The 12,878-nt window shown below is 61.7% G+C and overlaps 1 protein-coding gene across 1 annotated transcript; it reads left to right on the forward strand.

The window, feature by feature from the left end:
• Positions 1-1,823: 1,823 nt before the first annotated feature.
• LOC138688797 (T-cell activation Rho GTPase-activating protein-like) lies at positions 1,824-4,413 on the forward strand (the record flags this gene model as incomplete). Its single annotated transcript, XM_069801318.1, has 7 exons — positions 1,824-2,033; positions 2,263-2,424; positions 2,509-2,618; positions 2,770-3,310; positions 3,466-3,608; positions 4,065-4,156; positions 4,246-4,413. Coding segments are annotated over 4 exons (882 nt in total), but the record flags the coding sequence as incomplete, so codon positions are not given.
• Positions 4,414-12,878: the final 8,465 nt, after the last annotated feature.

Raw genomic sequence — 12,878 nt, forward strand, 5'->3', positions numbered from 1 at the left:
AAGGGCAGGCGGGGGACAGGGCTCTGCCCGGGGGGACCCCCAGGAGGCCACCTCCAGCTCACCGCCTGCCTCTCCTCTCTGCTCTCCGCAGACGCGGCACCAGCGTGCGCCCACAGCTCCGCCTGGCCCTGGACCAGCTGTGGGTGCTGAGCGGCGGAAAGGAGGCGGCGGGGGACGAGGAAGAGGAGGAAGGCGGCGATGAGGACAGGACCTCCGTCCTCCTCGTCTGGCCCAGCGGCTCCTGCGTTGCCACTTTCCCGTGAGTGCCACGGCCGGGCGGGAGACGTTCCCAAGCACGCCCACGCCATCGTGAGAGCGGCCTCTGCCCTGCGTGCAGAGCCTGGGCAGGGAGCAAGCAGCACGCCGGCAGGGAGGGATGGGGGCATGGGCAGGTCCCGCCTCCCCTTTGGGTCCCCAGAAGGGGAGGGCGAAAGCAGCTGCTCCGGCAGGGCACGGGGAGCCAGGGCTCGGGCAGCGCCTCTGTCCTGCTCCACGGGGCTTCGTCCCGCTCCGGCGTCCTTCCCCACGGGGCAGGGCTGCGCAGGCGCCCGCCTCTGCCCGCGGGCTGGGGGGCAGCGGGGCCTGACGCTGGTTCTCCTCTCTTTCGGCAGCTCCCGGGCGCTGAAGGAGCTGTGGGTGGGCACGCTGCTGGGGTAAGCCGCGGGGATGCTGCAGGTGCAGCCGGACGGGGGAACACAGCTCCCCAGCTGGGGAGAGGTGCCCCCGCGGCTGCCGGCAGCTCTCGCTCGGGCAGAGCTGCCGCACAAGGGAGAAGAGGCGGCTCGGGGCTCAGCCAGCTCTCTCCCTGTCCCTTCCCGGCGCACAGGACACCAGAAGGAGCCAAGAGAGCCCGGGTGACGCCTGTGCCGTCAATCAGGCTCCTGGAGAAGGAGCTGGGCCGCCGCCACGCCGTGAGTGCCCGCCCGGTCTGGGCTCTGCCCCCGAGCCCTGGTCCTCCAGCCGAGCGAGCGGCAGAGGCATCGCTGCTCACCTGCCTCCGCTCCTTCTCTCTTGCCCAGTGGAGGACGTTCAGCGCCGGGAGCCTGGAGAGGCTGATGGAGGGCCAGGCCGAGGTGAGAAGGGCTGCCTTTCGCCCGCCTCTGGCTGTGCCGGCACGTGCGGCCAGTGGGGTGAGGGATGGCGGGAAGGGTGGTGCCGCTCGGGGAGCGGAGAGGGTCGGGGAGCCGCCGGGAATGCCGGCACATCCTCGCCGGCGGTGCTGGGGGGAAACCTGCCCCGCGGGGCAGAGAGCCCGGGAGGGCAGAGGGTCCCGGCTCTGCCGCGCTCAGGCTGCCGGTGCCGGCTGGCAGCTCGCCGGCGGCCCTTTGCGCTGCGGGGCTGCTCTCTGAGCGCAGCCTGGTTCTTGCAGGCTGGTCCCAAGCAAGGGCCTCCGGCGGTCCCGCCGAGCAGCGGAGGGGGACTTTGCCACGCACCGGGTGAGTTTCGGGGAGAGCGGTAAGCTCCTGCAAGCGCTGGAGCTGTGCTCACTTGTCCCTCGAGTGTCGCCATGCAGGTTGGGCAGCCCGAGGCAGGACGTCACCTCCAGGAGGAAGGACACCCGCTGGGCAGCGGCCGCTGGACGTGGTTCTGCGGGGACACGGAGCCTCTGCTGCTGCCCACGGCTTGGAGGAGGACAGGGCGAGGGCCGGGCCAGGCTCTCCTCTCCTGGTGGCGTGCCGGCTCTCAGGAGCCTCCCAGCTGGAGCTGCTGAGCCGGAGCTCAGCGTTCCAGCTGCTGGCTCCCTGCCCGTCCTGCTGCACCGCTCAGCACCACGCTGCGGGCAGGGCAGGCCCCGGGAGCACTGGCCTGGCGGTCTCCGTTGACGGGCTCTTGCTCTGCTTTCCTTTGCGGCAGGAGGGAGCAGCGGCAGGAGGAGGAAGAGGAGGGGGCTGCCCTGGCCCTTTGCTCAGCGGAGGACCCCGGCCGCTGCCCAGGCGCCAGGGCAGGCGGGCTCCGGCTGCAGCAGGGCGCTCTTTGGCCAGCCCCTGGCAGCCCTCTGCGGGGAGGACGGCTCCCTGCCCCGGCCCATCCAGGTAAGCCAGCCTGGCCGGGGGGTCCCCAGCCCTCCAGATGCTCCCTAGAGGCGGTGGGAGCCCTCCCTCCGGCCGCTCCACAGGGGACACGGGCGTCCCCAGGAGCTCCGGGGATGGCGGCTTGGGCTCTTCGCCCCCAGCAAGGAGCCCGCTCTGGGGCAGTGCTCTGGCCACCGCTGTCGGAAGGCAGCTCCTCAGCCAAGCAACTGTCCTCCTGCCTCTCCTGCAGGAGCTGCTGGCTGTCCTGCGCCGGGAAGGACCGTCGACGGAGGGGATATTCCGCAGAGCCGCCGGCGGGACCGAGCTTCGGGAGCTGCGGGAGGCCCTGGACCGCGACGCCGATGTTGACCTGGGAAGCCAGCCTGCGCTCCTGCTGGCCGCCGTCTTGAAGGTGAGCGCTTCTGACCTGCGGCTGGAGGAGCTCCCGGCCGGCCTGGAAACTTCAAAGGCTCACCCGGAGCCCTTGGCATTGCAGGACTTCCTCCGGAGCATCCCCGACAAGCTGCTCGTCAACAACCTCTACGAGGACTGGATGCAAGCCATGGAGAGGACCGGCAAGGAGGAGAGGCTCTCCGAGCTGAAAGCGTAAGTGCGGGCAGCAGCCCGCCTGTTGAGCAGGAGCCCTGACCGCTGGCTGAGAGCACCTGGAGCCGCTGGCTACCCCTGCCTTGGGCAAGCTTTGGGGATGGCTGTGGGCAACATCTGCTCTATTAACGTTGAGTTCCCGGTCCCTCAGGGTGGCCGAGAAGTTGCCTGCGGCCAACCTCCTGCTCCTCAAGCAGCTGCTCTCGCTGCTCCAGCACATCGGCCACAACGCAGCCACCAGCAGGATGACCGCCAGCAACCTGGCCATCTGTCTTGGGCCAAACCTGCTGAGCCCACCCGACGAGGACCTGCTCCCGCTCCAGGCCATGCTGGAGGTGACCGAGAAGGTGCGCTGTGTTGGCAAGCCGGCTGCAGCCTTGCCGGCCCATCAGAGCTTGGCTGCTCAGAGGTCCCTGGCTGCCTCCTCCCTTGAGCAAATGCCGGTGGGGTGGCTGCCCGCAAAGGCAGCCCCACAGCCACAGCCGTCTGTGCAGAGGCAAGGGTCGGGAGTGGGAAAGGCTGCTTGGTACAACTTCAGGCAGCTGGGTTGAGACCAAGGGTTTGATGTGTGCAGGTGAACACGCTGGTGCTGTTCATGATTGAAAATTGCGGCGACATCGTTGGGGAGGAGGTGGCCGGCCGCTCCCGTCCAGCAGCCGGGGAGTCGCCAGCCCCCACGGACGGAGCCACAGGTATGAGGAGGAACTGAGGGCTGTCCCAGGCTGGGGCTCGGGATACCAGAAACCTCAACGTCAAGAAGAAAAGCGGTGTAGGGCTTGGGGTGGGTTTTGCTTTAGGCGTGCCTTACTTCCAAGGCGTCACTGCTGCACATGGTTTTGCTTTCTAGACCTGCATTTGGAAAAGCAAAGTGGCCCTGCAGGCAGAGCAGACCAGGGCCACCAGGCAGAAGCCATTCTGCATGCATCCCCCTCTCTGGACGTCCTCAAAGGAGCTGGGGGAGGCACGGTGGCGGAGTCCAAAACGGCAGAGGTATGTCAGCTCCGCTCCACAAGCACCGTGACAGCGTCTCTCGGGTAGGAGGGTAGTTTCTGAGGAGGCCAAGTAGCTGCTGGGCCTCCTCCGGCCAGCCGATGGCTTGTGCGTTCGGGGTTCCTCCTCCTCCTCCTCCTCCTCCTCCCCCGCGGAATCGTACACTGTGCGGAAAACTGGAAAGGTCCTTTCTCAAATGCATTAGGCATGTGCTTAATCCAACCAAATACCGACAAGAAGACAGCGGGGAGTAGCTGTCAACTTGAGAGGGCTTTTGCTCAGATCCTACTTCATCACAGTTTCATCAAGTCTGTTTTGGGGCGGGCGGACTGTGCAAAATGTGGACGATGCAAAGCAGCATCTTCCCCGGAGAGCTAAGGTGGCAATTTGGCAAGCAGTCCCTTACTACTCCAGGCCGTCCCTTGCCACCCCTTAACTCCAACATTTCTGGTTTAGGCACCTCCAGCTTTGCCTCCAGCCACCCTCAAGAGCACAGCAGAGCCCCTGCCATGCCCGCAGCAACTGGGCAGCCTTTCAGAGGAAAGAAGGTAAAACGAGTCACTTTGGGTTAAAATCAGAACTGTGTCCGCTGGATCGTCGTGGCCTTACCTATCTAAGCACACTGTGGGATGGAAAGGTTTGCAGGCTCTCCCCGGGACAAGGAAAAGAGAGGAAACCGAAGGAGGAAACAGGCCTGGGGAGATGAAAGCTGTGCCGAAAACAAGAGGAGGAAGAGAGAAAACAGATCGGGGCATCGCAGACGGAAAAGATGCAGGAAGGTCCGGCAGGTCGAGAAGCCCAGGTGTGTACCAGGCTCTGCTGCTGCGCAGGGTCTGGCAGGAACCCCGTGGCCGCTCCCCAGGGGCTCCCCATCGAGCCCCGCTGCGTGGCACAGGGGCCCTGTGCATCTCTGCGCGCGCACAGCTCTCTAAGGGCATTCCCCGTGGGGATAAGGCGCCGGAGCCCTCCCCTCGGCAATGCCAGCCATAGCTCGCTCTCTTCTGGGCTATGAGCAATTCCTCGTCAACGGTGTTCCCCAAAGAGAGGGCAACCAAACCCTGCCTCTTCCTGCCGCTGTGCATTCAGCAGCGCTCTCTGACTCTGTCCTTGTAGGTGCCGTTTTCCTGTTACTGGCTGAACCCCTGTGAGTCCTGGGCCCGCCCCCCACCGCAGTTGATGTTCTCAATAAAACGATTTTTCTCTCTTCCGAGCGTGTCCGCCATCGGCTGTTCTGGAGCGGGCAGCTGCTGTTTGGGGATGACCCCTCGGGGAGGAGTTTGGGATCGTGCCTTGTCCCAGCATCCTTGCCGGCGGGCACGAGGGCTGAGTTCAGGTGCTTTAGGAGTGAAAGCAAGGCACAGAGTTGCACAGGAGGGTGGCGGTTGGAAGGGAGCTGTGGAGGTCGTCCAAGCCCTCTGCTCAAGCAGGCTCCCTTAGAGCAGGTTGCCCAGGACCACGTCCTGCTGCGTTTGGGCTATCTCCCTTAGAGCAGGTTGCCCAGGACCACGTCCTGCTGCGTTTGGGCTATCTCCCTTAGAGCAGGTTGCCCAGGACCACGTCCTGCTGCGTTTGGGCTATCTCCCTTAGAGCAGGTTGCCCAGGACCACGTCCTGCTGCGTTTGGGCTATCTCCCTTAGAGCAGGTTGCCCAGGACCACGTCCTGCTGCGTTTGGGCTATCTCCCTTAGAGCAGGTTGCCCAGGACCACGTCCTGCTGCGTTTGGGCTATCTCCCTTAGAGCAGGTTGCCCAGGACCACGTCCTGCTGCGTTTGGGCTATCTCCCTTAGAGCAGGTTGCCCAGGACCACGTCCTGCTGCGTTTGGGCTATCTCCCTTAGAGCAGGTTGCCCAGGACCACGTCCTGCTGCGTTTGGGCTATCTCCCTTAGAGCAGGTTGCCCAGGACCACGTCCTGCTGCGTTTGGGCTATCTCCCTTAGAGCAGGTTGCCCAGGACCACGTCCTGCTGCGTTTGGGCTATCTCGGAGGAGCAGCCCCATGAGCTCCGAGCGAGGGCAAGACGTAGGCAGACGGCCAGGAAGGGCTGAAGGTCCTTATGCAGCCACCGTCACCTGCAGCTTGCTGCTCCCCGCGGCCGTCACCCTTGCACAGCGAGTGCCGGGCAGTTTCTGCAGAATCCCCTCACTCATGGCAACGGTATAAAGCCAACCGCCGTGCTGGGCGGTAGGAATGCGTCAGCTCGCCCCAAAAAGCTTTGGAAGCCGGAATGCTGAGGGTTTTGTGCGCCCATGTGGACATGTGGGAATCAGTCCTCCTGGGAGCAGAGGGTCTGCAGTCGGGGACTCCCCCTCAGGTTGGGGCACTGCCCGAGGTAACTCCTCGAGGGAGAGAGCCCTAAAGCTAAAGACAGACTCCGCTTTGTGGACACCAGCCCAGCGGTGGGAATGTCTCTGGCACACGTGCTGCGCCAGCTTGCAATCCCCAAGAGAGTGGAATTGAGGCAGGTCCAACAGGAAGAAAATCTGCAATTTTTACTGAAAGAGGGGAGCGACCACCAGCACTGAAGAGCCGTACATCTCCTGCCGAAAGCCCCACGGACATGAAATGTGTGGTGAGCTTAGGCAGGAATACTCCTGCCCGTGGAGCAGCACGCTTGGTCATTATGGCTTTATCACACTTGGGTGAAAAGGATTTATCCTTGGCTTTCCCGCAGTGCTGACCGCTGTGGCTGCTGCCTGTTCTTTCCTGCAAAGCTGGCTGCACCCGCCTGTGGGGCCGTCCTTGGGAAGGGCACCAGAGCTGAGAAACCCCCTGGGAGAGGGGCGGGGAGAGGCTCTTCTCCGGAGATTTGCCAGAAACTCTCCCGAGCATCCCTTTCCCAGGCCATGAGATGCTCTGTGTGGCAAGGGAAGGTGCCCGTTGGCCCAACGGATGAGGCCCTGCAGGGCTCCCATCAGGGTCCTTTGACCTTCCCATCTTCCAGCCGCCAGTCCAGGGGCTGGGGGTCTCGTGGAGGTCCCCTGACATATTTATTCCCTAGCCCCAGTCAAGGTGTGGTGGGTTGACCCTGGCTGGATGCCAGGTGCCCACCAAAGCCGTTCTATCACTCCGTCTCTGCTGGAGAGGGGAGAGAAAATATAACAAAGGGCTTGTGGGTCGAGATAAGGACAGGAGAGATCACTCACCAATTACCGTCACGGGCAAAACAGACTCAGCTTGGGGAAAATTAACTCAATTTATTACAAATCGCCCAGAGTAGGGTAATGAGAAATAAAACCAAATCTCAGAACACCTTCCCTCCACCCCTCCCTTCTTCCCGCGCACAGCTTCACTCCCAGATTCTCTACCAACCCTCCCAGCGGCGCAGGGGTCGGGCAATGGGGTTTACAGTCAGTTCATCACACGTTATTTTCTGCCGCTTCATCCTCCTCAGGGTCAGGACTCCTCACACTCTTCCCCTGCTCCAGTGTGGGGTCCCTCCCACGGGAGACAGTCCTCCATGAACTTCTCCGGCGTGGCTCCTTCCCACGGGCTGCAGTTCTTCACGAACTGCTCCAGCGTGGGTCCCTTCCACAGCGTGCAGTCCTTCAGGAGCACGCTGCTCCAGCGTGAGTCCTCCAAGGGGTCACAAGTCCTGCCAGAAAAACTGCTCCAACGTGGGCTCCTCTCTCCACAGATTCGCAGGTCCTGCCAGGAGCCTGCTCCAGCGTGGGCTTCCCACGGGGTCACAGCCTCCTGCGGGAAGCCACCTGCTCCGGCGTGGGGTCCTCCCTGGGCTGCAGGTGGATATCTGCTCCACCGTGGACCTCCCTGGGCTGCAGGCGGACAGCCTGCCTCACCGTGGTCTTCCCCACGGGCTGCAGGGGAATCTCTGCTCCAGCGCCTGGAGCATCTTCTCCCCTCCTTCTGCACTGACCTGGGGGTCTGCAGGGCTGTTTCTCTGACATGTTCTCGCTCCTCTCTCCGGCTGCCATGTCTGTGCCCCCTGCAACTTTTTTTCCTTCTTAAATATGTTATCCCAGAGGCGCTACCATTATCACTGATTGGCTCGGCCTTGGCTGGCAGCGGGTCCGCCGTAGAGCCGGCTGGTGTTGGCCCTGGCAGACATAGGGGAAGCTTCCAGCAGCTTGTCACAGAAGCCACCCCTGTAACGCCCCCGCTACCAAAACCTTGCCACACAAACCCAACATGTGCTCAGAATAAACCTGGGGGGGAGGTTGGCAGGGGCTGCCCTTGCTCAGGGGATGGCTGGGCATCGGTCAGCTGGTGGAGAGCAAGTGCTTTCCTTTGCATCCCTTGTTTTTCACGGGCTTTAGTTTCCCTTCCATTTCTAGGGTTTTTTTTTTAAAAAAATTCCAATTCTTAGTTTAATTATGAAACTGCCTTTACCTGAACCCGTGAGTTTTCTCCCTTTTACCCTCCCGATTGTCCCCCGCCATCCCCCTGGGGGGCAGGGAGCGAGCGACTGTGTGGTGCTCAGCCACCAGCCAGGCTTAAACCACCACAACCTGTGAGCAAAAGAGTTACCTACGGAGGGATGGGGAGAGCGCTCATCCTTCCTCCTCCCTCAGGGCGCGGGCGTCCCCTGTATCACACCGGGGCGCACAAAAGCCTCAGCAGTCCGGCTGCTGTTGGCGCCGCTTCCACAGCTTTTTGGGGCGAGCTGACGCATTCCTACCGCCCAGCACGGCGGTTGGCTTTACACCATTGCCATGAGTGAGGGGATTCTGCAGAAACTGCCCGGCACTCGCTGTGCAAGGGTGACGGCCGCGGGGAGCAGCAAGCTGCAGGTGACGGTGGCTGCATAAGGACCTTCAGCCCTTCCTGGCCACCGTGTCTGCCTACGTCTTGCCCTCGCTCGGAGCTCATGGGGCTGCTCCTCCGAGATAGCCCAAACGCAGCAGGACGTGGTCCTGGGCAACCTGCTCTAAGGGAGATAGCCCAAACGCAGCAGGACGTGGTCCTGGGCAACCTGCTCTAAGGGAGATAGCCCAAACGCAGCAGGACGTGGTCCTGGGCAACCTGCTCTAAGGGAGATAGCCCAAACGCAGCAGGACGTGGTCCTGGGCAACCTGCTCTACGTCTTGCCCTCGCTCGGAGCTCATGGGGCTGCTCCTCCGAGATAGCCCAAACGCAGCAGGACGTGGTCCTGGGCAACCTGCTCTAAGGGAGATAGCCCAAACGCAGCAGGACGTGGTCCTGGGCAACCTGCTCTAAGGGAGATAGCCCAAACGCAGCAGGACGTGGTCCTGGGCAACCTGCTCTAAGGGAGATAGCCCAAACGCAGCAGGACGTGGTCCTGGGCAACCTGCTCTAAGGGAGATAGCCCAAACGCAGCAGGACGTGGTCCTGGGCAACCTGCTCTAAGGGAGATAGCCCAAACGCAGCAGGACGTGGTCCTGGGCAACCTGCTCTAAGGGAGATAGCCCAAACGCAGCAGGACGTGGTCCTGGGCAACCTGCTCTAAGGGAGATAGCCCAAACGCAGCAGGACGTGGTCCTGGGCAACCTGCTCTAAGGGAGATAGCCCAAACGCAGCAGGACGTGGTCCTGGGCAACCTGCTCTAAGGGAGCCTGCTTGAGCAGAGGGCTTGGACGACCTCCACAGCTCCCTTCCAACCGCCACCCTCCTGTGCAACTCTGTGCCTTGCTTTCACTCCTAAAGCACCTGAACTCAGCCCTCGTGCCCGCCGGCAAGGATGCTGGGACAAGGCACGATCCCAAACTCCTCCCCGAGGGGTCATCCCCAAACAGCAGCTGCCCGCTCCAGAACAGCCGATGGCGGACACGCTCGGAAGAGAGAAAAATCGTTTTATTGAGAACATCAACTGCGGTGGGGGGCGGGCCCAGGACTCACAGGGGTTCAGCCAGTAACAGGAAAACGGCACCTACAAGGACAGAGTCAGAGAGCGCTGCTGAATGCACAGCGGCAGGAAGAGGCAGGGTTTGGTTGCCCTCTCTTTGGGGAACACCGTTGACGAGGAATTGCTCATAGCCCAGAAGAGAGCGAGCTATGGCTGGCATTGCCGAGGGGAGGGCTCCGGCGCCTTATCCCCACGGGGAATGCCCTTAGAGAGCTGTGCGCGCGCAGAGATGCACAGGGCCCCTGTGCCACGCAGCGGGGCTCGATGGGGAGCCCCTGGGGAGCGGCCACGGGGTTCCTGCCAGACCCTGCGCAGCACCATCCCTCACGGGTTCAGGTAAAGGCAGTGCCATAATTAAATTAAAAATCATAAATTAAAAAAAAAAAAATCAAAACCAACTGTCACGACCCAGACTGGACAGACCAGGGAGTCCTGTTTAATTCAAAATTCCCTCCAGCTAAGTTGAGGTGAAACGACACCAAACGATCAGTTAAAGATTTTATTTATGACAGAAGCAAATGGAACTGGGGAGGCGTGGTAGTAGGTGGCAGGGTTTCTCGCAACAGGAATTAGCATCAGACTACTTCTGTAAACTGTGTAACCATATACATCAGTGCAGGGAATAAGGAGATCCCTCCTGTTGAGTCACGAGGTTCAGAGCAGACCCCTGTCGTCGTTTAACCCCAGCCAGCAACTAAGCACCACGCAGCCGCTCACTCCCCGCCCACCCCCCCAGTGGGATGGGAGAGAAAATCGGGAAAAGAAGTAAAGCTCGTGGGTTGAGATAAGAACGGTTTAATGGAACAGAAAAGAAGAAACTAATAATGATAATGATAACACTAATGCAATGACAACAGCAATAATAAAAGGACTGGAATGTACAAATGATGCGCGGTGCAAATGCTCACCACCCGCCGATCGACACCCAGTTAGTCCCCCAGCGGCGATCCCCAGCCCCCACTCCCCCCAGTTCCTACACTAGATGGGACGTCACACGGTATGGAATACCCCGTTGGCCACTTTGGGTCAGCTGCCCTGGCGCTGTCCTGTGCCAACTCCTTGTGCCCCTCCAGCTTTCTCACTGGCTGGGCATGAGAAGCTGAAAAATCCTTGACTTTAGACTAAACACTACTAAGCAACAACTGAAAACATCAGTGTTATCAACATTCTTTGCATACTGAACTTAAAACGTAGCACTGTACCAGCTACTAGGAAGACAATTAACTCTATCCCAGCTGAAATCAGGACAGCATGGCACAGGTAGAGTCTTCTGCTGGTACCAAGTAGAGGCAGAATGTCAGGCAAAGTGGCTCATTGAATGGGAATGACCTAGGGGAATTTACTTGGCTGTTACAAGCCCCATTGCTCTACAAGTTGAATCTTTTTTCTCTAGTCCTTTCTTTTTTGGAAGGGGGTGGCGGGAGGGGGACGGATAATTTATCTTCATACCTACAAAAACACGCATTGTACCAGTCAAGGTAGAAGACGCCTTTCTCGCGTACCTTTTCTTTTCTGAACATGGTGAGCTCAATCTGCTGATCAATAGCCCACTGAGTTCAACGGACACCTTGGATTTTTACCCTTTGGCTCAAGAGCTAGATGCAACCTCCTGTCGTTGGTGTTTGCACGACTAATGCAGTAATCTGCGATCTTCTCTCTAATAATCTAGGCTACATACTACCTAACGCTCTGTGCGAGAGTACAACCTGAGTTACACGTGACATCAGCACTGTGAAGAGCCGTGACATTCCAATGAGAAATGAGACCTATTTTGAACACCTTTTATTAGCTTGCAGGAACAACAAAGGGGAAGCACTGTGTAAATAATACAAAAACCCAACGTGGGTTTTCCCCCTAAATTTCTGAGCCTGCTGTGACAAGGGATGTCCCAGGCACCCCCTGGGCTGCGCTATGGGGGACCTGCTCACATTCACTGGGATCTGGGAGACGGGGCAGAGCGGACCCTCCGGCAGCTTGCAGGTGGCACAGAACCGGGAGGAGAGGCTCATGCGCCGGAGGGTCCTGCTGTCAGCCAGGGGGATCTTGACCGGCTGGAGAAAGGGGCTGACGGGAACCTCCTGTAGTTCCCCAAGGGGAAGAGCAAAGTCCTGGAGACCTGGGGACGAAGAAGCCCTTGCGCCAGTAAACGCTGGGGGACACCCAGCTGGAAAGCAGCTGTGCAGACACCTGGGGTGATGGTGGACGCCAAGTGGACCGATTTCGAGCCAGAAAAGTGCCCCTGGGGCAAAGGCGGCTCACTGCCTCCTGGGCTGCAGTAGGCAAAGCGTTGGCAAGAGGTGGAGGGAGAGGGTCCTTCCCCTCTGCTGGGTCCGTCCAGCCCGCCCGGGGCTCCCCAGTGCCAGGCAGAGACGGCCATACTGGAGAGAACTCTCGCCCCAGTGCCCCTCCCACTTTCCGTTGGGCTCAGAATGTTGGTCGTTGGGCTCGGAATGTTGTCAGTTGGAGCCCACGGCCGCCAGAGACAGCAGCACAGAGCTGTGCTGGCACGCAGGAGCGCTGGGAGGAGGCAGGATCTGGCCGAGCGGCACCTCGCCGGCACCGGCACCTCGCCTCCCATCCCCGCTGTCGCCGACTGGCCCGCGTCCTCGGTCCACGGCGAGGGTCCTCCTCTCCCGGGCAGGATGGGCCAGGCCAACTGCTGCTGCGGCTCCAGGTGGGCTCTCCCTGTGCCTGGGGGGCACGGCCGGGACCCGCGGCAGCGGCGGCGGCGGCGGCCTTTCTCATGCCCGCCGCTCTCTGCTCCGCAGGGAGGCTCTCACCGACGCCGAGCCGGTGCTGAGCACGGACGTGCGGCTGACCCGGGGCCGCAAGAGGAGCGAGAGACGCCTTCTCCTCCTCCAGGAGGAACTGGTGATCGCCAAGTTGCAGTAAGACCCTCAGAGCCCAGCTGCCTTTCCCCCAGCCCTGGCCCTGGCCCTGGCCCCGGCCCCGGCCCCGGCCCCGGCCCCGGCCCCGGGGCAGGGACGCCCCGGCACCAGCCCCAGGCCCCGGCACCTTGGTGGGTGCTGGAGGCGCCCATCGCTGTCCGTCCGTCCGTCCCAAGGGCAGGCGGGGGACAGGGCTCTGCCCGGGGGGACCCCCAGGAGGCCACCTCCAGCTCACCGCCTGCCTCTCCTCTCTGCTCTCCGCAGACGCGGCACCAGCGTGCGCCCACAGCTCCGCCTGGCCCTGGACCAGCTGTGGGTGCTGAGCGGCGGAAAGGAGGCGGCGGGGGACGAGGAAGAGGAGGAAGGCGGCGATGAGGACAGGACCTCCGTCCTCCTCGTCTGGCCCAGCGGCTCCTGCGTTGCCACTTTCCCGTGAGTGCCACGGCCGGGCGGGAGACGTTCCCAAGCACGCCCACGCCATCGTGAGAGCGGCCTCTGCCCTGCGTGCAGAGCCTGGGCAGGGAGCAAGCAGCACGCCGGCAGGGAGGGATGGGGGCATGG

The sequence above is a fragment of the Haliaeetus albicilla genome, chromosome 13, assembly GCF_947461875.1.
Source record: "Haliaeetus albicilla chromosome 13, bHalAlb1.1, whole genome shotgun sequence".
Lineage (NCBI taxonomy): Eukaryota > Metazoa > Chordata > Aves > Accipitriformes > Accipitridae > Haliaeetus > Haliaeetus albicilla.